At 37.4% G+C, this 27,228-nt stretch overlaps 1 protein-coding gene across 5 annotated transcripts in view; it reads right to left on the minus strand.

Moving 5' to 3' along the window:
- TSGA10 (testis specific 10) overlaps window positions 1-27,228 on the minus strand; it is a 93,219-nt gene that overhangs the window by 40,480 nt on the left and 25,511 nt on the right. For 3 of the 5 annotated variants that reach the window (XM_019969771.2, XM_019969770.2, XM_019969769.2), the window contains exons 3-9: window positions 25,339-25,554; window positions 17,461-17,526; window positions 15,897-16,064; window positions 15,072-15,227; window positions 12,125-12,295; window positions 11,957-12,034; window positions 10,862-11,013 (exon numbers count right to left, since the gene is read on the minus strand). In XM_019969771.2, coding sequence (XP_019825330.2) covers window positions 10,862-11,013; window positions 11,957-12,034; window positions 12,125-12,295; window positions 15,072-15,227; window positions 15,897-15,947 — 608 coding nt within the window. In that variant the 5' untranslated portion in view covers window positions 15,948-16,064; window positions 17,461-17,526; window positions 25,339-25,554. Of the gene's footprint in view, window positions 1-10,861; window positions 11,014-11,956; window positions 12,035-12,124; window positions 12,296-15,071; window positions 15,228-15,896; window positions 16,065-17,460; window positions 17,527-25,338; window positions 25,555-27,228 lie in introns of those variants that run through there. The other 2 variants (XM_019969773.2, XM_019969776.2) reach the window with 2 other exon arrangements.

A 27,228-nucleotide genomic window follows, 5' to 3' on the forward strand; every position in this document is an offset into this window, starting at 1 on the left:
GAGATAAGAAAGACTTCCTCAGTGATCAATGCAAAGAAATAGGGGAAAACAATAGAATGGGAAAGACTAGAGATCTCTTCAAGAAACTTACAGATTCCAAGGGAACATTTCATGCAAAGATGGGCTCAATAAAGGAAAGAAACAGTATGGACCTAACAGAAGCATAAGATATTAAAAAGAGGTGGCAAAAACACACAGAAGAACTATACAAAAAGATGTTAATGACCCAGATAATCACGATGGTGTGTTCACTCAGCTAGAGCCAGACATCCTGGAATGTAAAGTCAAGTGGGCCTTAGGAAGCATCACTGAGAACAAAGCTAGTGGAGGTGATGGAATTCAGTTGAGCTATTTCAAATCCTAAAAGATGATGCTGTGAAAGTGCTGCACTCATATACCAGCAAATTTGGAAAACTCAGCAGGGGCCACAGGACTGGAAAAGGTCAGTTTCCATTCCAATCCCAAAGAATATTTAGACTACTGCACAATTGCACATATCTCACACGCCAGCCAAATAATACTCAAAATTCTCCAAGCCAGGTTTCAACAGTACATGAACCGTGAACTTCCAGATGTTAAAGTTGGATTTAGAAGAGGCAGAGGAACCAGAGATCAAATTGCCAACATCTGTTGGATCACTGAAAAAGCAAGGGAGTTCCAGAAAAACATCTACTTCTGGTTTATTGTCTAAACCAAAGCTTTTGACTGTGTGGATCACAAGAAACTGTGGAAAATTCCGAAAGAGATGGGAATACCAGACTACTTGACCTGCCTCCTGAGAAATATGTATGCAGGTCAAGAACAGATGGTTAGAACCGGAACAGACTGGATCCAATTTGGGAGAGGAATAGGTCAAGGCTGTATATTGTCACCCTGCTTATTTAATGTATATGCAGAGTACATCATGCAAAATGCCAGGCTGGATGAAGTACAAGCTGGAACCAAGATTGCTGGGAGAAATATCAATAACCTCAGATATGCAGATGACACCACCCTTATGGCAGAAAGCGAAGAAGAACTAAAAAGCTTCTTGATGAAGGTGAAAGAGGAGAGTGAAAAAGTTGGCTTAAAACTCAACATTCAAAAACCTAAGATCATAGCATCCGGTCCCATCACTTCATGACAAATAGATGGGGAAAATATGGAAACAGTGGATGACTTTATTTTTTTAGGCTCCAAAAATCACTACAGATGATGACTGTAGCCATGAAATTAAAAGACGCTTTCTCCTTGGGAAAAAAGTTATGACCAACCTAGACAGCATTTTGAAAAGCAGAGACATTACTTTGCCAACGAAGGTCTGTCCAGTCAAAGCTATGGGTTTTCCAGTAGTCATGTACGGATGTTAGAGCTGGACTATAAAGAAAGCTGAGTGCTGAAAAACTGATGCTTTTGAACTGTGGTGCTGAAGAAGACTCTTGATAGTCGCTTGGACTGCAAGGAGATCAAACCAGTCAATCCTAAAGGAAATCAGTCCAGAATATTCATTGGAATGACTGATGCTGAAGCTTAAACTCCAGTACTTTGGCCACCTGATGTGAAGAACTGACTCATTGGGAAAGACCCTGATGCTGGGAAAGATAAGGCAGGAGAAGGGGACGAGAGAGGATGTGATGGTTGGATGGCATTACCGACTCGATGGACATGAGTTTGAGCAAGCTCCTGGAGTTGGTCATGAACAAACAACGGAGTGAATGAACTGAACTGAAGTGAGTTATTTCTTATTGTTGAGTTTTTTAAAAGTCCTAAATATAATGAGGGCAGGAGGAGAAGGGGACGACAGAGGCTCGATGGCTTCACCGACTTGATGGATATGAGTTTGGGTGAACTCCGGGAGTTGGTGATGGACAGGGAGGCCTGGCATGTTGCGATTCATGGGGCTGCAAAGAGTCGGACATGACTGAGCGACAGAACTGAAGTGAACTGAAATATAATTTGGATGTGTGTGACTCTTTGTGACCCCATGGACTGTAGCCCACCAGTTCCTCTGTCCATGGGATTCACCAGGCAAGAATACTGGAGTGGGTTGCCATTTCCTTCTCCAGGGGATATTCCAGATCAAGGAATCAAACCCAAGACTCCTGCATAGCAGGCAGATGCTTTACCATCTGAGCTACAACCTATCTATTACGAAGGTACAATTGATATATAATATTATATATTTTATGTGTATAATATAGTGATTCACAACTTTTAAAGGTTATATGCCACATATATCTGACTTATTTCACTTAGCGTAATACCCTCAATGTCCATTCATGTTGTTGCAAATGGCAAAATTTCATTCTTTTTTATGGCTGAATAGTATCCCATTGGAGAAGGCAATGGCAACCCACTCCAGTACTCTTGCCTGGAGAATCCCATGGGCAGAGGAGCCTGGTAGGCTGCAGTCCATGGGGTCGCTAAGACTGAGCGACTTCACTTTCACTTTTCACTTTCATGCATTGGAGAAGGAAATGGCAACCCACTCCAGTGTTCTTGCCTGGAGAATCTCAGGGACGGGAAGCCTGGTGGGCTGCCATCTATGGGGTCGCACAGAGTCGGACACGACTGAAGTGACTTAGCAGCAGTATCCCATTGTATGTGTCAGTTCAGTTCAGTCGTTCAGTCGTGTCCGATTCTTTGCGACCCCATGAATCACAGCACGCCAAGCCTCCTTTTCCATCACCAACTCCCGGAGTTCACTCAAACTCACGTCCATCGAGTTGGTGATGCCATCCAGCCATCTAATCCTCTGTCGTCCCCTTCTCCTCCTGCCCCCAATCCCTTCCAGCATCAAAGTCTTCCAATGAGTTAACTCTTTGCAAGAGGTGGCCAAAGTACTGGAGTTTCAGCTTCAGCATCAGTCCTTCCAATGAATATTCAGGACTGATTTCCTTTAGGATTGACTGGTTTAATCTCCTTGCAGTCCAAGGGACTTTCAAGAGTCTTCTTTAGCACCACAGTTCAGAAACATCAATTCGTCGGCAGTCAGCTTTCTTCACAATCCAACTCTCACATCCATACATGACCACTGGAAAACCATAGCCTTGACTAGATGGACCTTTGTTGGCAAAGTAATGTCTCTGCTTTTGAATATGCTATCTAGGTTGGTCATAACTTTCCTTCCAAAGAGTAAGCATCTTTTAATTTCATGGCTGCAGTCACCATCTGCAGTGATTTTGGAGCCCCCCCAAAATAAAGTCTGACACTGTTTCCACTGTTTCCCCATCTATTTCCCATGAAGTGATGGGACCAGATGCCATGATCTTCATTTTCTGAATGTTGAGCTTTAAGCCAACTTTTTCACTCTCCACTTTCACGTTCATCAAGAGGCTTTTTAGTTCCTATATACACACACATTGTATGTGTATATATATGTATATACACATATATTTATACACCCATCTTCTTTATTCACTTGTCTGTTGATGAGTAACATTTAGGTTGTTTCCGTATATTGGCCATTGTAAATAATGATTCTATTAGTATTTTTGTTTTATTCAGATAGATACCCAGGAGTGGAATTGCTGGGTCATATGGTAGTTCTATTTTTAATTTTTTGAGAAACCTCCATACTGTTTTCCATAGTGGCTACATCAATTTCCATTCCCATCAGCAATATACAAGGGTTCCCTTTTCTCCACATCCTGGCCAACATTTGTTATTTGTGGTCTTTCTGATGATAATCATTCTAAAAGGTGTGAGGCGGTATCTCCTTGTGGTTCTAATATGCGTTTCTCTGATGTTTAACATTGTTGAACACTTTTTCAGTGCCTGTTAGCCATCTGTATGTCTTCTTTGGAAAAATATCCATTAAGTTCTTCTGCCCATTTTTTAATTGAGTTGCTTGTCTTTTTAAAGTTAAGTTATGGATAACAGTTCTTTATTAGAGGTGTCTTTAGCAAACATTTTCTTCCAGTCTGTGGCTTGTCTTCTCATATATTTGATATCGTGTTGAGCAGAATATTAAGCCTTCAATTTTTTTCCCCATTTTTGTTTTTACTGGAGGCTCAGGAGGCACATGACAGTTCATAACAGGGCTTCAGAGGTAGGAGGGAGCAGGGAAACAAAAAATAAATGGGTGGGAAAGAAAAACAACCAGGAGTAGGGAAGATCTGGCTGGTTCCTTCTCAGCCTGATTTAGGGGAGGGAGTTGGTGCCTCTGAACAATAAGGATGGATCCCTTCCTTCAACCCTTGGTAGGGGAGAGAGAGAAAAAAAAGCAAAAGGGTGTTGCTTTGGCCCTCCTGAGTCTCAAGGAAAGGGGGGGAAAGCCAGTGTTTTGATGTCATGAATTATGGGAAAGAGCAGAGGGAGGTGCTGGGTAGGATACAGGTCAGTTGGAAAAACTGGCAGATACCAGATGGTGACTCTGTGTGTCCTTTGAGTTGGAATCACTCTAGTATGGTGGCTGGCGGGTCCCCACTGTTGATGGGTGCTGAGGTCTCTGGGGTGGTGGGCTGCCTGGGTCCCAGGAACTGCTGCTGTCTCCACTGGAAGTAGGGGCAGTTTCATGGGCTCTGGGGCTCAGGTCGGAAGCTGTCAGTGGGGCCTTGGCTGGGCTTGGTCTTGTCATTCCCACTTTCTGTGGTGGGCTGCTGGGGTGGCCTGTGGTGGAAAGGCCCTTAGTACCTGGGTCAGAATCTGGGTGGGGATATCCGCTCACCCCCCTGCTGCTGGTCTCCCTCCAATGGGGCTGTCTCTTGGGTTCTATGCCGTCCATGCCCTCTGTCGGCTGCTGCTGGTTGGGGGCCAAGGGCCTCACATGAAGCACTGTCAGTAGAAGAAGGGTGGTGGGCTCCATCGTCTGGGCCACTGCCCGGAGTCTTTGACATGCTTCCTTTTGCTGCCTGGCTCTGTTCCGCTCAATCAAGCCCCTTAAGTCTTCAATTTTAATGAAGTACAGTTTGTCAATTATTTCTTTCATGGATTTTGCCTTTAGTATTATATCTAAGAAGTAACCACCATGCCCAAGGTCATCTGGTATGCTTCTAAATGTTGAACTTTGGTTCATGTCTGTTGCAGCTGCAGACGCCAGAGGTGTTGAATGTCTCCATTGTTCCGTTTCTGTTTCTCTTCTTGACCGTAGGCTTCCCTACATCCTCCTCTTCAGGCTTATTTTCCTCAATTAACTAAAAAGAATCTGCCTGCAACGCAGGTGACCCAGGTTCAATCCCTGGGTGGTGAAGATTCCCTGGAGAAGGAAATGGCAACCCACTCCAGTATTTGTACCTGGAAAATCCCATGGACAGAGGAGCCTGGCAGGCTACAGTCCATGGAGTCACAAAAATTGGACACGACTGAGTAATTAACACTTTCACTTTCTTTCACTTTATCTGATAAAAACATGACCCAAAATATATAAAGAAATCTTACAGTTCAACACTAAATGGATAAACAATTGAAAAATTGGGCTAAAGATCTAAACAGACACCTCACCAAAAATACACAGATGGCAAATAATATGAGAAGAGGTTTCACATTATTTGTCATTAGAGAATTGCAAATTATGACAAAACATCACTACACACCTATTTTAATGCCTAAAATATAGACATTTGACAATAATAAATGCTGACAGAAAGTCTCCTTCATTCCTTTTGATGGAAATGCAAAATGGTATACTCACTTTGAAAGAGAATTTGGTAGTTTCTTACAAAGTTAAATGCAGTTTTACTATATGATTCAGCAATTCTGTTCCTAGGTATTTACTGAACTGATCTAAAAAATTCTGTTCTGGGAATTCTCTGGCAGCCCAGTGGTTAGGACTCTGCATTTTCACTGCTGAAAGCACAGGCTCAACACCTAGTTGGGGAACTAAGATCCTGCAAACTGTGAGAAGCCGAAATAAAAATTTAAATAAAAAAATAAAAACTTCTGTCCACACAAAAACATGCACATCAAAGTGTATAGCAGCTTCATTCACAATTGCCAAAAACTAGAAGCAACCAAGATGACTCAATAGGCGCATGGATAAACACACTGTGTACATACATATGACAGAATATTATTCAATGAGAAGAAATGAACGGATGAACCTTAAATGCACATTACTAAGTGAAAGAAGCCAGTGGGAAAAGGCTATGTACTATATGATTTCAATTATATGACATTCTGGAAAAGGCAAGTATTACCTCAGGCAGGCAACTGAAGTCAAAATCAACAGTGATAAATCATATTGATAAGATGTACTCATGACATCTGAATATCTGTGTACTCGAAAATGGCACCTTACTGCTGTGACCTTTCTCTCAAAAACAACCCAGTCTAACCACGAGAAAGTCATCAGACAAACCCCAATTGAGAGACATTCTACAAAATACCTGATCAGTATTCCTCAAAACTGTCAAGGTCATCAAAAACAAGGAAAGTCTGAGACTTTTATAGCCAAGAGAAGCCTAAGGAGACAAGACAACTAAATGTAATATGGTATCCTACATGGGCTCCTGGATCAGAAAAAGGACATTATGGAAAAACTAAGGAAAATCTGAATAAATTACAGACTTCAGTTTATTAGAGTGTATCAATAATGATCGGCTACTTTTAACAAATGAACCATACTAATGCAAAATGTTATTAACAGAGGAAACTGGGTGTGAGGTATGTAGGAACTCTGCACTATCTTCACAAATTTTCTGTAAATCTAAAACTGTTCTATAATACAAAGTTTTATTTTTAAAAATTTGTATTTTTGTATATAAGCAATAAGCAATCAGAAATTAAAATTCTAAAATTCCATTTACATCAGTATCAAAAAGCAAAAAATATTTAAGGATAAACTGACAAAAATAATGCAAGATCTATACACTGAAAATTATAAAACATTATGAGAAAATTGAAGATCTAAATAAATGGACCAGAGTTCCCTGGTAATGGTCCAGTGGTTAGGACTTGCTGCTTTCATTGTAGTGGCCCAGGTTCGATCCCTAGTCCAGGAACTAAGATCCCATGAGCTACTAAGCATGGCCAAAAAATAAAAAATAAAAAGAAAGGGAGAGTGTTCATGAGTAGGGATTTTTCACCAATTCCAAATTCCCAAGGCTTTTCTGTTTATACTATGAAGCGGATTCTAAAATTAAAATGCAAGGAACCAGAATATCCAAAACAACTTTAAGAAAGAACAAAGTAGAGGACTGACACTACCTAATTTGAGGACTAAAAAAAGTAATTCGGAAATGTTATATTGGCATCAAGACATATAAATAGATCCACCAAACAAAATAGATAATCAAAAAATAGACCTTCACATATATGGACAACTGACATTCTACAAAGCTGCAAAACAATTTAGTGAAAAAAAGGAAAGCTTTTCAACAAATGGTGCTGGAACAACTGGATATTCATATGCAAAAAAAGTGAACTTTGAACTACACCTTCTACTATATGCAAAAATTAACTTGAAATGGATCATAGATTTAAATGTAAGAACTGAAACTATAAAACTGCTAGAAGAAAATCCAGGAGAAAAATCTCACCTTAGGCTTGACAATAATTTCTTTAAAAGAATACAAGGGATGGAAATAAATTTTTTAAAAGCAGTAAGTTTCACTTAATCAGAAATATTTTCTCTTTAAAAGACACTTAGGAAAATAAAAAGGCAAGCCACAGACTGGGAAAAAATATATGCCAAACATATATTGTACCTGACAAAGAATTTATATCCAGAATATAGAAAGGATTTTTACAACTTATTGGTACATATAACTCAATAAAAGTATGCAAAGGTTTTGAACAGACACTAAAGAAGATATATGTATGACACAAAATGACATGAACAGATGCTCAAAATCACTAGTTATTAGAGAAGGCAAATCAAAACCACAGTACATACCTATTAGGAGGGCTAAAACTATAGAGACACTGTATATGAAGTATTGATGAGGACATGTAACAACTGGCACACTCATACACTGCTGGTGAAAATGTAGAATAAAACAGTACAACCACTTTGAAAACAGTTTAATGGTTTTTACAGAAGTTAAACATACCTCCATCATATGACTCAGTCACTCCAGTCTCAGGTATTTACCCAAGGGAAGTAAAAGCACACATCCATATAAAGACTCAAATGTGTATGCTCATAAATGGTTTTCATTATAGCTCCAAGTTGGAAACAACGGAAATGTTTATGTGGTATATCCATACAGTGGAATACTACTCAGCAATAAAAAGGAGTAAACTATTGATTACATGTGACAACATGGATAAATCTCAAAACAATTATGCTGAGTGAAAGTAGCCCTATAAAAGAATATACACTGCATGATTTCACTTATATAATAACATTTTAGAAAATCCAAATAAACCTCTGTGACAGAAAGCAAATCAGTGGTTGCCTGGGGAAGAGGATAGGCAGGAATACGAAAACTTTGGAAAGTGATGGACAGGGCCTCTATCTTGAGTGTGGTGATGGCCTTACAGGTACAAATAAATGTCGAAACTTACCAGACTGAACACTTTAAGTATGTGCAATTTTTATTATATGTATGTCAATTATACTTTACTAATACTGCTAAAAGAAAATAAATGTACACAAAACCCTCAAAATTATTATATATTTATCTTTTAGAATATTTTTAATAAACCACCAAAATGCTTTCAAAGAACTTCCAACTACATGTGAAAATATTTATGGTAAGGGATTAAGTGAAATTGGCCACCAAATATATAACTTAATATAGGATGATATCAATTACATAGAAAGCTTACATACAGACATAACACTTCTGGCTATAAAAACAAATCTATATTACTGCATTTTCCCTGGGCTATGAAATCATGGGTGATTTAAATTTCTTGGAAGCTTTTTCTCTATTTTTCAAGGTTTTCTTTTTTGTTGTTCTTATTTTATTATTATTTTTATTTTACCTGAACCTGCAATATCCTTTCAAGCAGAGAGTAAAAAATAAATTAAGGGCAAGGTGAAAAGACAGCCTTCACAATGGGAGAAAATAATAGCAAATGAAGCAACTGACAAAGAATTAATCTCAAAAATACACAAGCAGCTCATGCAACTCAACGCCAGAAAAATAAACAATCCAATCAAAAAATGGGCCAAAGAACTAAACAGACATTTCTCCAAAGAAGACATACAGATGGCTAACAAACACATGAAAAGATGCTCAACATCACTTATTATCAGAAAAATGCAAATCAAAACCACAGTGAGGTACCATCTCACACCAGTCAGAATGGCTGCTATCAAAAAGTCTATAAGCAATAAATGCTGAAGAGGGTGTGGAAAAAAGGGGAATCCTCTTACATGGTAGGTGGGAATGCAAACTAGTACAGCCACTATGGAGAACAGTATGGAGATTCCTTAAAAAACTGGAAATAGAACTGCCATACGGCCCAGCAATCCCACTGCTGGGCATACACACCGAGGAAACCAGAATTGAAAGAGACAAGTGTACCCCAATGTTCATCACAGCACTGTTTACAATAGCCAGGACATGGAAGCAACCTAGATGTCCATCAGCAGACGAATGGATAAGAAAGCTGTGATACATATATACAATGGAATATTACTCAGCTATTAAAAAGAATGCATTTTAATCAGTTCTAATGAGGTGAATGAAACTGGAGCCTATGATACACAGTAAAGTAAGTCAGAAAGAAAAACACCAATCTCAAATATATATCGAATTTAGAAAGATGGTAACGATGACCCTGTATGCAAGACAGAAAAAGAGACACAGATGTAAAGAACAGAGTTTTGGACTCTGAGGGAAAAGGCAAGGGTAGGATGATTTGAGAGAATAGCATTGAAACATGTGTATTACTATACATGAAACAGATCACCAGTCCAGGTTTGATGCATGAGACAGGGCGCTCAGGGCCGGTGCACTGGGATGACCCTAAGGGATGGGATGGGGATGGAGGTGGGAGGGGGATTCAGGATGGGGAACACATGTACACCCATGGCTGATACATGTCAATTTATGGCAAAACCACTACAGTATTATAAAGTAATTAGCCTCCAATTAAAATACATTAATTAATTAAAAATAAATAAATAAATGACGGGAAAGAACTTGAGTAATTCTCTGTCCTGACAAGTGATTCCAATGCATCAGTATGTACCATAGACCCTTGAAAGACCAAAGAGGCTACTTTGGGAATTTGTATATGAACCAAGTATTATCTGTAGACTAAATAATGTATTTCACACTCTAATGAACTATTATTTTTCATATGTTCATAGATACACTGAAATTCAACCTGAGTGAATGTGTAGAATTTCTGTTTCTCACATCAATAGACATTGCAAGTAAAACTGCTAACATGGAGGTCTTTAGAAACTTGTTCCCCTACACCACTGCCTGCGGGTTGCTTTAACTGGGATTTCTCCTGCTACAGAGCAGTACGTAGGAACAGCTAAACACAGTACGTGGCATCCAGTTAACAGAAGTTCCGTTACATGCTCTTATTTCTTTGCTATGGCTTTTATTGTATGTCAAACCACCCCTTTTCTAAGCTACTGTCAAACCTGTGCTTTGCGTTTTCTTATACTGTTCAGATCCCAGGACATAATTTAAGTTATAAGGTACATTAAACAGTGAAAGGCCAAGGTCAAATATGCTCTTTACCCAGAAGGGCTTTGTAAAAGCTATTTCAGCTAAATACTGAAGCTTTCTGCAAATACAAGATTACAATTACTAGAAGTTGGATTCCTGTAAGAGTGGCATTCCCAGTCTGTCAGTCTGTGACTGACCTTTAGGAAATCATTTAATGTGTGCCGAGGTGTCCACTACTGTTTCATAATAATCCTTTCAAAAGTTAAAGTCAACAAATAACTTAATTATCACCCTAAAATATCCTTCAAAAAGCAGAGCTACTCTTTATAGTAAACTATAGGTTTAATGGCAATTGACTTTACCTCAAAGAATTATTCTCTGCTTTTTGTCTGCCAAGTTCACTTTCAGTATCCATCGCCTTTCTTGCTAGTGATTTCATTTCTTTTTCCACAGTGGTTATTGTTTCCTTCATCAAAGTCATATTTGACATTTGTTCCATACGTTCATCATCAAGCTATATAAGCAGAATGACAAGGTTACTGCCATCACTAAAAACGTATCAGTAATCTTTCAAGAGAGACATTCTGTCTTTGTACAAACTGGTATATGAGATGATCAGCTTAGACTTGAACCTTGTGGGAGGCTTCATGGACAAGGTACTGTAGAGTAGGAGCCTGGGCAAGCCACCACACAGCTTATCCATGAAGCCTAGCGCAGCAGATGCACATTTTCATCTGCTTCAGCTGGACTATAGCACACACAGCCTATTTGCAAGAAGCTTTCTTACTTGTTGCTCAATACGAACAAGTTATACATACAAACTGGGACTGGGAAAAAAAACTCTTGTTTTTTTCTGTCTATTCCTGTCAATTGCTTTTTTTAAAAAAACAAACTCATTATAACATAAAACAGATGAATTTAGAAATATAGTCGATTAAAGTTGGTAACGGAAAACTGAATTCCCTTAATTCTGTTTATATGGTCAGAATATCTCCAATATATATGGATAGCATCTCAAAGCCTTAACCAGTAACAAGGTAATGCTTCATAATTAAATTTAGTTTAAATATATTTTTCTCATTGGTTTTCATTTTGTTATAATTTTCTTTATCACAGCTACTCTTTAGGAAGAATAAGCCAGTTTCTCTGTCCCTGGCAACACTATCATTAATGAAACAGGGAGATGAAAAATCACTGAGAATGCATCCCTAATGGTTTTTCTTTAAAGAACATACACAAAAAGCATACACAACCTAACACAAAAAAGACTTTACTCACATTTTTTAGAAGAAAATAAATAATGAAAAAGTGACAATTTACAGTATACACACCACCTTAAACATCTTAGGACTGCAAATGCTATCTGAGAAAAGCAACTTTTCTGAACACAGAAAAAGGGGAAAGTGGGGAGCCATTGATAGTTTATAGCCCAAAGTGCAAAAGTGACTTTTCTTTACGTTATGAACTGTACACTCCAGCTCCTCTATCCTTTGTTCCAAGTGAGCCTTCTCATTAAACGCTGTCTCTTGGGCAATCTGTTTAAAAAACAAAAACAAAACAAAGGTGCTCTTAATGTTGCTGTTTTGCATTTCACAGATCCTCATAGAGATAAAATTCTTTCGAACCTTTAGCCTCTCCCTCAGACTATCTCGTTCTGTGGTCATTCTTCGCAAGTCAGTGAAGGCCACATCTCTCTCAGTCTCCACCCGCCGGAGGATAGCATGTGCTGTTGTTGATTTAGGAGACTTGCAGCTTTTCATCATTTCTCGTCGAAGTCGGGCAATTTCTTCCTGTGCCTATTATTTAAATACATACATAGACTTCTGTTTAACAAGCTTTAGGACAGAAATAAAGACAGCTATCTTCTATCCAACCAGATAAAACGCAAGCCTATATTAATGTGCATGCAGCAGGATAATGATATAATTCGTTAATGAACTTACACAAATAAATTCAAATGATGCCCCAAATGTAAATGAATATCTACAATCAGAAGTTTGGTTTACACTATCTTTGCCAAAAATTAAAACAAGTTAATTTGGAGGCAGTTAATGCAAGAGAGAGTTTTACTAAGAAGCTCAGTTCAGTTCAGTTCAGTCGTTCAGTCGTGTCTGACTCTTTGCGACCCCATGAATCGCAGCACGCCAGGCCTCCCTGTCCATCACCAACTCCCGGAGTTCACGTACCTACGATATATATCATCCATTTTGTGATAAATCTGAAATCAGCACAGTTTAGGCAGAACACTGGTTTAATAAATATTATCATAGTGTTCCAGTATTTCTCTACAAAAATGTATGTGCCATTTCCACGTCTTGATTACTTTCACTCCAACAGAAAGGCCCACTGATCCTTACTGAAAACCCAACCTATGCTTCACACACTTGTTCAACAACTATCCTTGGGTTCCAAGTCTGTTTCATATCTCCAGGTGATTTCATACCCTACTTTGCTACTTCCGTCCCTTATCTTCCTTCCCCTTGATTTTGCTCACTATCTATTCAGCTAGTATCTGAGTCTCAGAAGAAGATGTATTACTTCCCAATTTCTATAGGTAAGCCTTGACCAGACTCCTGGACCTCATTTCCTGAAGTGTCTTTTAAGATACCCCTAATTCAATTTTAATTATTTGTCTCACTTTAAATACCACCCTCTCCACTGGCTCTTTCTCTGCTTTTTCAACCATGCACATGGCTCCCATATCTTGAAAAACTGTCACTTAATTCTACTATCCCATTTATCACCATTTGTCTCTTTTTCCTTTGACAGTTTTGTTTTTTAAGTGCCATGGTTTGTACACCCTGCCTGTTCCTTATCACCCACTCTCTTACCCCAGTCTAACCTGGCTCCCACACCCACCACCCTATGGAATTTCAAGTACTTGTGTCTCTATAAATCAATTATACTGTAACACAGCCAAATCCTAAAGGAAATCAACCCTGAATATTCATTGGAAGGACTGATGCTGCAGCTGAAGCTTCGATACTTTGGCCCCCTGATGTGAAGAGCCTACTCACTGGGAAAGTCCCTGATGCTGGGAAAGATTGAAGGCAGGAGGAGAAGGGGACAACAGAAGATGAGATGGTTGAATGGCATCACTGATTCAATGGACATGAGTTTGAACAGACTCAGGGAGACAGTGAAGCACAGGGGAGCCTGGCGTGCTGCAGTCCATAGGGTTGCAAAATGCTGGACACAACTGAGCGACTAAATAACAGGAACAAACTCGTTCTCTTGTTTGTTATCTATTGGGGCTGTTGCACTACAACAATAGGGCTGAACAGCTATGTCAGAGGTCACATAGCCTGCAAGGCCCAAGCTGCTTTTTACCTGGGCCTTCACAGAAAAAGTTTGAAAACTTTTTTTTTTTTTTTTTAAACTTCTGCTCTAGTCCAATCCACCTCTCAAGCCTTGGCTCCCACCTCACTCCACAGACATGTACCTTTTGTTCTAGTCATAAATGGATTCATTCACATACTGTTCTTCCTGCCTTTACCCTTCGTTTCAGGTCATTGCTTTAGTTTGAATGTTCCTTCTTACCCCTTTCAAGATAAGAGAAAACCCATCTTTCCTTCAGGACTTAAACTCCGTATAGTCCAGCAAAGATCTTAATTGCCATAACTAAAAAATACCCATCTCTTCTATTTCTTATAATATCTTCTAGACTACTTATGCTAAAATAACAAAAAATAGATACAACACAATATACTTCTCTTCCTAACTAGAATGTAAACATAGGAAACAGTGTCTTATTTTTTCTATCTTTTAGAGTAACAAGCCCAGAACCTTATACTTAGTAGCTGCAACTCTTAATAAAATTTGATATTTTGAAAAAATTATGTTGGTGACATATGGGGTTTAATTGAGTAAAGAAGCTATTTGTTTAATAAGGGTTGTACAATCATAAACTAAAAATACAGATAAATGACAAATTGATTTTACTCTCTGAAATTAAACAAATTTTATGGCAATTCCTAAAGTGATTGACAGTATACCACAAGCAATGTGTTAATATTTTTTAACCTCCAAATCCAAATCTTTTCACTGTGAACTCACTGTATCCAGTTACTTTTCTCATTTCTTATTCCAAAAATCAGGCTATTTCTATGCATGTATATCATCTTCCTAGGATATGAGGATAACATGTGTGTGTACACATACACAAATACTTTATATTTCATTAAGAACATCATAAGAACAAAGGTAATTCTCAAATGTTAATTTGATTAATAGATTTAAGTATTCTCACAGAACTTAAAGAATTTACCCATCTCTAGGAATTAAATGCTGGCTTCCCAGGTGGAATGAATGGTAAAGAACCCACCTGCCAATGCAGGAGACATAAGAGACATGGGTTCGATCCCTGGGTCAGGAAGATCCCCTGGAAGAGGGAATAGCAACCCACTCCAGTATTCTTGCCTGGAGAATCCCATGGACAGAGGAGACTAGTGGGCTACTGTCAACAGGGTCACAAAGAGTTGGACACAATTGAAGTGACTGAGCACACACAAACACGCACGCAGAACTGAATGCTAGTATTTACATATTTTGTTTACGTATAAATAAGTTTACCTGCTCATACAGAAGAAAGGTCTTGTCTCTCTCAGACGTGAGAACCTTGACATTACCCTGAATTTCTGCCAAATGACGCTCATATTTTTCCAGCATGCATTTGAGTTCTTCACGGTCTCTTGTTGTCTTCAAAAGCTCTACATCACAGTTTGTACCCTACAATTATTACATGAGAAATCTGAATAAACAACAAGGTCCTTCTGTATACCACAGGTAAACTACATTCAATATCCTATGATAAACCGTAATGGAAAAGAATATGAAAAACAAAATATGTATGTATAACTGAGTTACTGTGCTGTACAGAGTGAAATTAAACACAACATTGTAAATCAACTATACTTCAGTAAAAATTTTTTTTAATGTGAAATTCTTCTTTGACATGTTACTAACCCCAGTCCATGGGGTTGCAAGGAGTTGGACACGACTGAGCAACTCACACACACACACACACACACACACACACACACACACACACTAATAGAAATGTCCTAGTGATGGCAGCACACAATTTTTGGTTAAGCAAACACAATTATATAATGAAATAATGGAAAAAAAAGTTTAAAATCACTTCTCTTTTAAACAACATCATCCCAAATTGCTCCACATTTGTCTGATTACCCCCAACCACTACTAACGCTGGGGATAAAGGACCAATTTTGATGGTCCATGCTGCCACCAAAGAGAGCTCCATCTCCCATTCTCCTTGAGACACCAGTTCATGCCAAATTAAAAGGAATTATTTCCAGATTAGGTGAATCAAAAAATAAAATCCACTGCTTCAGCAACAAATTCCGAAACATTTACAAGTTTCCAAAAACTTACCCGAGAAGATGGAGATGGGCGTCGTGGGCTTTTAGATCTACTTCTGATCATCTTTCTCAAATTTTGAGCTTCACTCTTGTAGTAATCTCTGTCTGCTTCTAAAGTTTTGACAAAGGAATCAAGTCTGGAAGGAGATTTATTTTGTGCTTTTTCAGTCTCTAAAATTATCTTGCCAAGGAGGAAAAAATTAGGCCATTATTTCAAGCTAAACTATATTATCATTTTCTAAATGAAAGTTGAAAGCAAACAGGATCCGTAAAAATAATAAATTTGGTATTTTGAAATAATTCAAAAAATAATAATTCAGCAATACTTTCTAAAAAGCAGCTAGAAAAAAATTAAAAGCAGTTAGATACTTTTCTTTTCCAGGATTTCTGAATGTACTGTATTTTTATTTCACTGAAAATGTCCCTATGTTGATGCAATAATTTTGAAGAAAAAATAGTAAAGACATTTCAGAGGCCAGAATTGTTTCTTATAAGAGATCTAGTTACAAGTTCTAGAAATAAAATTTGCTTAGAGAAACTTGTATGCTACTATTAAAGCATCTATTTATAGTTTGACGTTTTATTCAATAATTGTTCAACAAATAAATTAATTGAATGTTGGATTAATTTAATAAATTTACTGAACAAAATAAACTAATTGAATAAATTAAATGAATGCTGGATATTCTGTTTGTATACACTTTCAAGTGCATTTCCATCCACTTTAATATATTTAGAGGCATTTGTTTTACAACATTTATTTACCAATACTTTATTGGGATAAAAGTACAGACATACTTTTAGAGGGGGTGTTTCAAATATTTTAAATGACAACATTAAAATGCCTAAACAGAGCGACTTTCATTTCACATTGTTAAAGAGAACATATTACTCAGAACTAAGTAACAACATTTGACTTTAAAATATTTATTATTAATTGGGAGAATGGCATTGAAATATGTATAATATCATATATGAAACGAGCCGCCAGTCCAGGTTTGATGCACGATACTGGATGCTTGGGGCTGGTGCAATGGGACGACCCAGAGGGATGGTATGGGGAGGGAGGAGGGAGGAGGGTTCAGGATGGGGAACACATGTATACCTGTGGCGGATTCATTTCGATATATGGCAAAACCAATCCAATATTGTAAAGTTAAAAAATAAAATAAAATTTAGAAATCTCAAAAAAAAATAAAATAAAATAAAAAGCAAAATAAAATAAAATATTTATTATTAAGAGGGATGAGAGTTAATGTATAAACAAATACAACTTACATTTTGAGAATTAAATTACTCACAGACATCATTTTAATCAAGTAACAGCTAAGGACATTAATAAAACCAAGCAAAAGTTCTCTCCAGCTCTAAGAAAGGACAGACTAAGGAAAGGGAGCAAGAACAGCATCGCTCTTACAGATGGGAGGACCCCTGTCCACCAAGGAGAGTGCTAATTTTAGAAAACAAAACACTTTTTATTTTCCACAAATTACATGAGAGCCAAAACATATGTATAATTTTTTGCAGTACAGAATAAAAGTGATTCCTTAACATTTATTTATGAAAAATGTACTTACAGATCTAAGCCTTTTTATTGTGTCTTCCAATACTATTATATTATTTTGCTGGCAAATGAGTTCAATCTGAAAAACAAGCCAGAAAACAATGTTATTTAGGTGGAAAATGTCTAAATTGCTTTTGTTGGAAAGAGAGCATCAGAAACAGAAGCCACTTAAAAACATGCAGACAGTAAATATTTTATGAGAGAAAAGATAATTTATTCCTTTATATTTACCTACTTTTGATGGTAAAAGAACCTAAATGAAATGAAGCAGTTCCCTTAGATTATCTAATGTTTTGTATAAAATACTAATTGATTTCATTTTGTCAAACTACTCCTCATAAACTGAAAGAAAATGTTAATACTAATTATAATTCTGAAGATGAGAAGAAGGAAGTCAAAAGAATGACTAGAATGAAGTTAAGTTTTCCCAAGTCAGAAATTATTATGCTTTCCTGTGAACTCTTTTAATAGTTTAATTAAATCCAACCAACAAAATACTTTTTGTATCAGTTTTATGACAGTCTTAACAGCCTTGTGGTCATATATTTAGTCTATGACTAGATTATACATTCCTAGGGAATACTGATTATATTTTTATGCAAAGCTATAAATCTCTGCATAACCTCCTCCTTTGTTATTCCAAGCTAAAATGTTTCCCATTAAAATTTGAATTTTCTGGAATTATTGCTTCTCATTTATTCTTTAGACCAAAGTTCTAAGATTTCTCTGGCAGTTATATTTTAGTTTATGAAATACTAAAGGGTTAGTTATAGTATGGAATATAACTCAAGTACAGTTTGGATAAGCTTATATATAATTTTGAATAATTTTCAATGCTTTAATTTTCACTACTATCTAGACACTAAAAAGATATGGATCTATTCTGGGTTATGTGTAAGTTCAGTCACTCAGTCGTGTCCAACTTTTTGTGACCCCATGGACTACAGTACGCCAGGCTTCCCTGTCCATCACCAACTCCTGGAGCTTGCTCAGGCTCATGTCCATTGAATCAGTGATGCCATCCAATCATCTCATTCTCTGTCATCCTTCTCCTCCTGCCTTCAATCTTTCCCAGCATCAGGGCCTTTTCCAATGAGTCAGCTCTTCGCATTAGGTGGCCAAAGTATTGGAGCTTCAACATCAGTCCTTCCAATGAATATTCAGGACTGATTTTCTTTAGGATTGCCTGGTTTGATCTCCCTGAAGTCCAAGGGACTCTCAAGAATCTTCTCCAACACCACAGTTCAAAAGCAACAATTCTTTGGCACTCAGCTTTCTTTATAGTCCAACTCTCACATCCATACATGACTACTGGAAAAACCATAGCTTTGACTAGATGGAACTTTGTTGGCATAGGTCTACATATGTGTAAGTTCAGTTCAGTTCAGTTGCTCAGTCGTGTCCGACTCTTTGCGACCCCATGAATCGCAGCACGCCAGGCCTCCCTGTCCATCACCAACTCCCCAAGTTTACTCAAACTCATGTCCATCGAGTCGGTGATGCCATCCAGCCATCTCAGCCTCTGTCGTCCCCTTCTCTTCCTGCCCCCAGTCCCTCCCAGCATCAAGGTTTTTTCCAATGAGTCAACTCTTTGCATGAGGTGGCCAAAGTATTTGAGTTTCAGCTTCAGCATCAGTCCTTCCAATGAACACCCAGGACTGATCTGCTTTAGGATGGACTGGTTGGACCTCCTTGCAGTTCAAGGGACTCTCAAGAGTCTTCTCCAACACCACAGTTCAAAAGCATGAATTCTTCGGCGCTCAGCTTTCCTCACAGTCCAACTCTTACATCCATACATGACCACTGGAAAAACCATAGCATGTGTAAAGGTGTCCATAAAAATTAAGTATAAAAACACACACTGCCAAAAATTTTATCCAGTATGACACATTCTGGTAAAAAATGAATGTATACATATATATCCCAAATACAGATGGAATATAATCAACAGTATGTAAACTGAGGAAGATAGATTATGTCTAGGTATAGCAAGGTGTGATTATGGTACATATTATTTTCTTCATTATACTCTTCTATTTTAAAAAAAATGTGTTACTTTTATCAAGACAAAAAATTTAATGCTTATTCCACTCTGAAAAAAATTTTTATAACTGGCCCAAATAAAAAGATGCTACTGCCTTCATTTACTTGACAACTGTTTAATGAGGATCTTACTGTGTGTCTGATTGTCTCATATGCTGGTTATAGCACGGAATAAAACAGGAACCTCTACCCTCATGGAGCTAACATTCTAGTTGAAAAGAGATAAATAAAAGATAATAGGTAAAGTATATATCAGATAGTGATTATGTCATTCAAGAAAAAATTTAATGAGCACTCACACCTACTCTTTACTTTAGATTTTTAAAAAGGGAATGAAATAGACGAAGATCCTTGCCTTTGGACACCTTATAGTCTAGTTGGTAGATGACAAAAAATAAACCTAAAAAATTAATTACACAGTACATTAGAAAAAAGGAGCAATATTCTTAAGGATATTGGGAGTGTTTACAGAGAACAGAATTTAAAATGGGGTGATCAGGGAAGTCCACACTGAGGGAGTCAACCATTGAAAAATCGAAGAAAAATATTCCAGACAAAGCATACAGCTACAGCAAAAGGGAAAAGACTGTTTGCTAAATCAAGGAACAGTAAGGAGGTCAGTGTGGCTACAGCAGAGGGAGGGAGGAAGGAGGAAAGTGCTAGAGAGAAATGAAGCAGGAGAGAGAGAGGGAATCAGTGTGTGTGTGGTTGGGGGCGCGGGTTAGACACATACACAGGCTTTATACTTTGTCTTCCACATGGTAGATTCTAAAGTGTTTTTGACAGAGTCACATATAAAGTAACAGTAATGACAAGAGTTACCAGAGATCCAGTCTAATAATGTCCCTATGTTAATTAAAAATATACATTGTATGACAAAACTAGTGATGATAAAATTGTAGCTCTGTTTCTTCATGTTTCAGAAACTCATGTTCAACTCTGGGAAACACTGCATTAAGTCATGAATGACAAACAACTCAAGGTGAAAAGATAAAAGGAGGCTTACGGTCGTGGTAGCTTTAAAATATGTCTCAAAATTCTGATGCTCTTGCTTTCAAAAAATGGAGCTTAATTCCCCTCCCCTTAAGTGTTGTCCATACTTGGGGACTCTCTCCTGATGAACAAGATATGTGGGAGTGACAGCATGTAAATTTTGAGACTGGAAACTCTGCCTTTTTGTCTCTTTTGGATCACTGTGGCAGAAGGAAGCCAGCTGCCACAAAGAAGATATCAAGCAACCTAGGGACAGGTCCACCTGGCAAGGAACTAAGTGAAAAGTGAAAGTGTTGGTCATTCAGGTGTGTCCGACTGTTTGTGACCCTGTGGACTGTAGCCTACCAGGTTCCTCTGTCCGTGGCAGGAATTCTGGAGTGGGTTGCCATTCCCTTCTCCAGGGGATCTTTCAGACCCAGGGATTGAACCCCAGTCTCCTGCATTGCAGATGGAGTCTTTACCACTGAGCCACCAGGGAAGCCCAAGGAACTAAGTTTCCTGTCAAAAGCCAAGAGTCATCTGAATAAGTCATCTTAAAAGCAAATCTACTAGTACCCAGTCAAGCCATGACCGAAGCCCAGCCATCATCTTGATTACAGTTTCATGAGAAATGGTGAGCCAGAACTACTCAGTTAAATTGCACTGGAAACTGTAAGATGTAAATATTTGTTGTTTGAAGTCATTAAAGTTCAACAGCAATTTGTTACATGGCTATAGATAATAGGCTTCCCTGTCCTTCACTATTTCCTGGAGTTTGCTCAAACTCATATCCATTGAATCGGTCATGCTATCCAACAATGGCCTCATTTTTAATTAAAAATATAAATTGTATGAAAAAACAAAACATTTCATTTTTTTATTTATTTTTTAAGATTTTTTTTATGTGGACCATTTTAAAATCCTTTACTGAATCTGTTACATACTGCTTCTGTTTCGTGTTTTGGATTTTTGGCCCCAGGGCATGTGGGGTCTTAGCTCCCAGACCAGGGATTGAACCTGCAACCCCTGCATTGGAAGGTAGAGTGTTAACCACTGGACCACCAAGGAAGTCCCTCAAAACACTTTAATGGAATAAATGATAGAAGAAGTTACTCAGTGGACTTTAAAAACATAGCTAACAGTAAACTCTTCTGAGTAAATAAATCCAATACTATCTCAATTCTAGACAAACTAACAGTAGCTTTAGGCTCAGACTCTACTTCCACATACCTAAAGCACCATCTTTTAACAGTATAGGAACCCAAACATTCTCATCTGTCAGATTAGAAATTCTCGTTTCAAGTCTCATCCCACAAATCAGACAAAGACTCTCCCCCAGGGACTGGACGCCTAAACTGCACACCCAGTGACTGGGTGATGGCAACAGGCACTGGGTTCACACTCCCAGCACAGGTCGTGCATTGTTTCTAATCCCCGTTCTACGTGGAACATTTGCTTATTGAGGATGGTGCTTTCATTTCAGAATCTTTCACCAACACAAAGGACCTATTTCCATTTTGTCCTTTCTCTATTAACTTTTTAATACTTTCCCTGTATCAACAATGTTATCTCTTCCCTAAAACTGCAGCCCACCTCTTCTACAAATCGCTTTCCAATTCTCAAGTACACCAGACTCTCCACATTATACATATATGGATATCTCTTTCCTAGAAACACTCTCTTCTGAGATGGACAGAATTTCCATTTACAAATTTAATATTTTCAGTTTTAGGTAAATCCAAGATCTTTTATTTTAGATGTCTTCCATTCCTGAAATTCTCCCTTTCTGATAAGCAGGAGGTTCATTCTGAAAGAGGAGTCTCTCTCTAGAACAGACTCTAACAACCCTTTAAAATCAATACTTCAAAACTAAGCATTCTCCTTATAGAAGAATTTGGCCAACTAGGCTTCCCACAGTCTGGGAAGGAGTGCTGTTAATTTTAAATTTGAAGAAGAAAACAAGAAAGACATAATTAAACATCAATTTAGTGTTTTTTGATAATTTTTATAATTAAGACAACTCAATTTACCATTAAACTGTGAATGAAGGATAACTATTATTTTAAAAGAAACAATACAAACAAAAGAATTTATTAAGAATGTTTAAAATAGTTAAGCTACATTTATTTATATTTTTGGCCACGTGGCACGTGAGAACTTAGTTCCCCCACCAGGGGTCAAACCCATGCTCCCAGCTTGGAAGCTAGGAGTATTAACCACTGGACCACCAGGGAAGTCCTAAGTTACTTTTAAATGTCCTCCAAAGACTTCAGCAGCAACCATTATAAGATAAATTGCAAATTAAACACAAATCAAATCATTCTCATCTACTCTCTCAAGTAGTTCTTCTAAGGACCTCCTCCAGGCAACACTATTAAAGAAGATCGTGTAATAAACTTCATGTATTTGAGTATTCCATTATTCAGACTTTTTACTTCTACAGACTTAACTTACCCTTTACACATTCTAAGTAAGTGAGGTTACTGCAGATAAGCAAATACCAGCCTAGTGTTCATAACTAGCTCTTATGTTTCAAATTACTATAATAAATAATGCCTTCAATAACATGTTCACAGCTTGATCATTTATTCATTTAAGTGCTTTATCATATGCTACCAAGAATACATTAAAAGGATGTTCAAGAACTAACATGCAACAGCAATTAGCTTTGGGAAACTATCTTCTCACAGACATAATTCATTAATTTAGTGATTAATAAAATCAATCACATGTTTTCACTTAAAAATTCAACAGGTTGGTTTTTGGCTTTCAGACATACTCTGTGTCTTGCCTATAACCTATTAGACAGCAAAGAGAAATGAAACTTTCATTTTATAATACTGCTTAAATTCCTAGCTTCTAAAGGTCATGGGGGTACCAAAATTTAATCAAGAAATAAAATGTTTATCAAAATATCATGGGACTTCCCTGGTGGTCCGGGGGTTGAAAATCTGCCTGCCAATGCAGAGGATGCAGGTTTGATCCCTATTTGGGGAAGTAAGATCCCACATGCCAGAGGGCAACTAAGCCCACACACTGCAACTACTGACCCCATGTGCTCTAGAACCCATGCTCCAGAATAAGAGAAGCCCATGTACCACTACGAAGACCCAGCAAGGTCAAAATTAAAAAATAATAAATAAATAAACAAATGCTTTTATGTAAAAAAAAATCATCAAACTACAGTTATTTCGTTTTATATTTTCTATGGTAGTGGCATAGAAAATGACAACTGAATCAATGAAACCAAAAAGTCCAGAAACATATCTATGCACAGATAAGAATTTAGTGGCTGTTAAAACGGCACTTCAAATCAGCGACTGAAGAAAGGATTAGTCAACCCTACCTCATACTAGAACAAAAAGAAATTCCAGAAGGATTAAAACTTTAAATATATGTATTAAAACTCTTAAAACTGTAGAAGATATTCTTGTTGTTTTTGAGGTGAGAAGGCCTTCCCAAACAAGGATCAAAACTAGGTGGAGATTTTCAGAGGAACATTTTTAGGGCAGTGAAATTACTCTGTTTTATACTAAAATGGTAGATACATGTCATTTTACTTTTGTTCAAATTGTAGACTGCACAACATCAAGAGTGAAACTTGATGCAAACCGTGGACTCTGGGTGATCATGATGTCAATTCATTATCAACTGTGACAAATATACCACTTGGCTGGGGGATGCTGATAATGGGGGACAGTAGGCATATATGGGGGCAAGGAGTATATGGGAAATCTCTCTACCTTCTGCTTCATTTTGCTCTGAACCTAAAACTGCTCTAAAAAGGTAAAATATATTCAAATGTTTTAAAAAGGGAGTGGGAACTCAAAAACATCAAAGATCAAAACTCAGAAGTCGGTCAAGACTGACAAATATGACCACACAGAAACTTAAAACTGTGGTTTAAAAAAAAACATCTTTTTTTTAAGTGTGAAATAAATTTCATGTGTGTGTGTGTGTGAAAACAAAAAAGAAGAATGGAAATATACATATCTATTTGTTGGCAGATACCTCTGCAGAAGATAAAAGGCTTAAAGAGAAAGAGAACTCTTCTACATATAGAACATCCCCATTGCTTAAAGTTTTTACTGTGTCTACATATTACTTAGGCTTTCCAGGTGACCAGTGGTAAAGAATCCAATTGCCAATGCAGAAATGCAAGAGCTGCAGGTTCAATCCCTAGGTTGGGAAATCCTCTGAAGGAGGAAATGGCAACCCACTCTAGTATTCTTGCCTGGTAAATCCCATGGACAGAGGAGCCTGGAGGGCTACAGTCCACGGGGTCGCAGTCAAACACAACTGAGCACGAGCACATATTACTTAGGAACTTTTTTGAGCAAATTTTTTAAAATAAAATATGAAATACAATATAATTTAATCCTTAGAATAGACAATTAATACAATGTCAAATCTAAAAAACCTTCAGATGATATAAATGAGTATGTCACTTTTCCTACTGCATTAATAATTTGTTGTTGTTTAATCATTAAGTTGTGTCCAGCTCTTTTTTTGACCCCCATGGACTGTAGCCCGCCAGGCTCTTCTGTCCATGGGATTCTCCAGGCAAGAATACTGGAGAGGGTTGTCTTGCCAGGGGATCTTCTCAACCCAGGGATTGAACTTGCATCTCCTGCATTGGCAGGTGGATTCTTCACCACTGAGCCACCAAGGAAGCCTGAATTAATCGCATGATGTTTAAATAGAACTAAAATCCTGATCAGTAACTAGTTGGAGGTTAACTAGACTTGTTATGGTGATTATTTTGCAATACATACAAATATCGATTCATTATGTTGTACACTTGAAACTAACATAATGTAATATGTCCATTATACCTCAATTTAAAAAAAAACCTGATTAGTGATAAATCCAGTACCTTTGCTTCTTCAAGTTCCTTGTCAGCCGTATCCACGACAAAATTTTTTTCTTTTTCTAGTTGCTCTGCTAGTTGGTCAATTTTAATCAATTCTTGACAAAGGTGCTCATTGTGGCTGGTTAAATCATCTACTCGACTGCTTACCACCTCCTTACTATCCAAGAGTTTCTTAACATATTCTTCCAAGCCATGATTTGTCTGTTTGAGATCTTCAATCTGTTGTAATGAGAAAGAAAATAATCACATTAAAAGATTTCCTTAGCTTCCCTCTGAGAACAACTAGGTGACTGGATTCAGGAAGGGAGGTTTGCTTCCCTGGCAGGGAAACTTAACTATGTATCTTTTTTCTGAATTTCATACCATGTGACTATATTACCTATCTGAAAAATATATACTAAATAAATATTTTAAAGTTTATATAGCTGTAACTCTCAAGACAATTTTCAGCTTAGAAACAAAAAAACTTACTGTTGATTTTTTAGAAAAATTGCCAAATACTTGTATCTGCAGACAAGGAACCAGTCTTAAAGTAATTATTGTTATATTATTATCATTAAAATCACCAATTAGGCATTCTTTAGAATTAAATTTCTAATTATTGTTATCAAAATATATTAACTCTTTAAAAAAATCCTTTTGAACATATCAGTAACTTACTTGACTAAGCTAAATACTGATACCAAATCAATCAAGTATTTGCTGACTAAAGTGGAGGACCACAGCTTCCTTTCCCAGCCCACTAGCAAACCATCAATGGATGAAGAAAAGGGCCTTTTCTATCACGAAGGTATCCAAATGCCTTTGAAGGAAAAAAAATATGTTAGACTCATTGAATAAGGATAATATGTTAAGAATTTTGTTAACTTCAAAAGATACAAAGATAGGTTAAGTATCTGCTCAAGGAGAATGTATTGTTTACTTAAGAAAACACATATACAGTATGTAAATGCCATAAAAGAAATATCTGAGATAAAGTGGTGGCACAAAGGTCCTTTTCCACAAGATCTGCCTTGTATATTTAACAAATATTTACTGAGTACCTACTATATCCAAGGTACTGTGTTGGTGTAAGATGTAAAAAGAAGAAAAAACAATTTTGGTCTCTAAAGAACATCTAAAATTGCTAAACCCCTTATCTAACATTATTCTTAGCTCTAGTATTTTTTTTTTGTTGTTATAACCGTGCTTTTTTCAAATAACTAGAGACAGCTCTTTCCAAACCATAAAAATCAACAAAGTTTTCTTTAAAAATATGAACTGTAATATTTGTCACATATATAAGGAAGTATCCTAAAGGTCATAAGTTACATATAACTAAGTATAGTACAAAATGGCAACCCATTCCAGTGTTCTTGCCTGGAGAATCCCAGGGACAGGGGAGCCTGGTGGGCTGCCATCTCTGGGGTCGCACAGAGTCAGACACGACTGAAGTGACTTAGCAGCAGCAGCAGTAGTACAATGATGTTTATTATGCTCAAGAAGATGAGAAAAGTCATTATTTTAACCCAACTCTCACTTTGGTATTCTTGCCTGGGAAATCTCATGGACAGAGGGGCCTGGTGGGCATGGGGTTGCAAAGAGTCGGACACAACTGAGCAACTAAACAACAGTAAAACAAGGCACCTTAACCTGTGAGATTTACATGTAAAGAATTTAAGTTGTCAAACCCAGGAAATGAGAAAAAATGTGAAGAAACTTTTTTTTTTTTTTAAAGCAAAAAGGTAACTATAAATGCACTTATTTGTTTAGTTGAGTTTTTATCCCAACCCGGCTGAATGCAGCAATACTTCCTACTCTCTTCTTTTTTGGTCTTCTCCCAACTACAGCTAAAAATTCTTTGAAAATGCAAATTTGAGGTAATTCCTGGAGAAGGCAATGGCACCCCACTCC

This window comes from Bos indicus, chromosome 11 (genome assembly GCF_029378745.1).
Source record: "Bos indicus isolate NIAB-ARS_2022 breed Sahiwal x Tharparkar chromosome 11, NIAB-ARS_B.indTharparkar_mat_pri_1.0, whole genome shotgun sequence".
In the NCBI taxonomy this organism is placed as follows: domain Eukaryota; kingdom Metazoa; phylum Chordata; class Mammalia; order Artiodactyla; family Bovidae; genus Bos; species Bos indicus.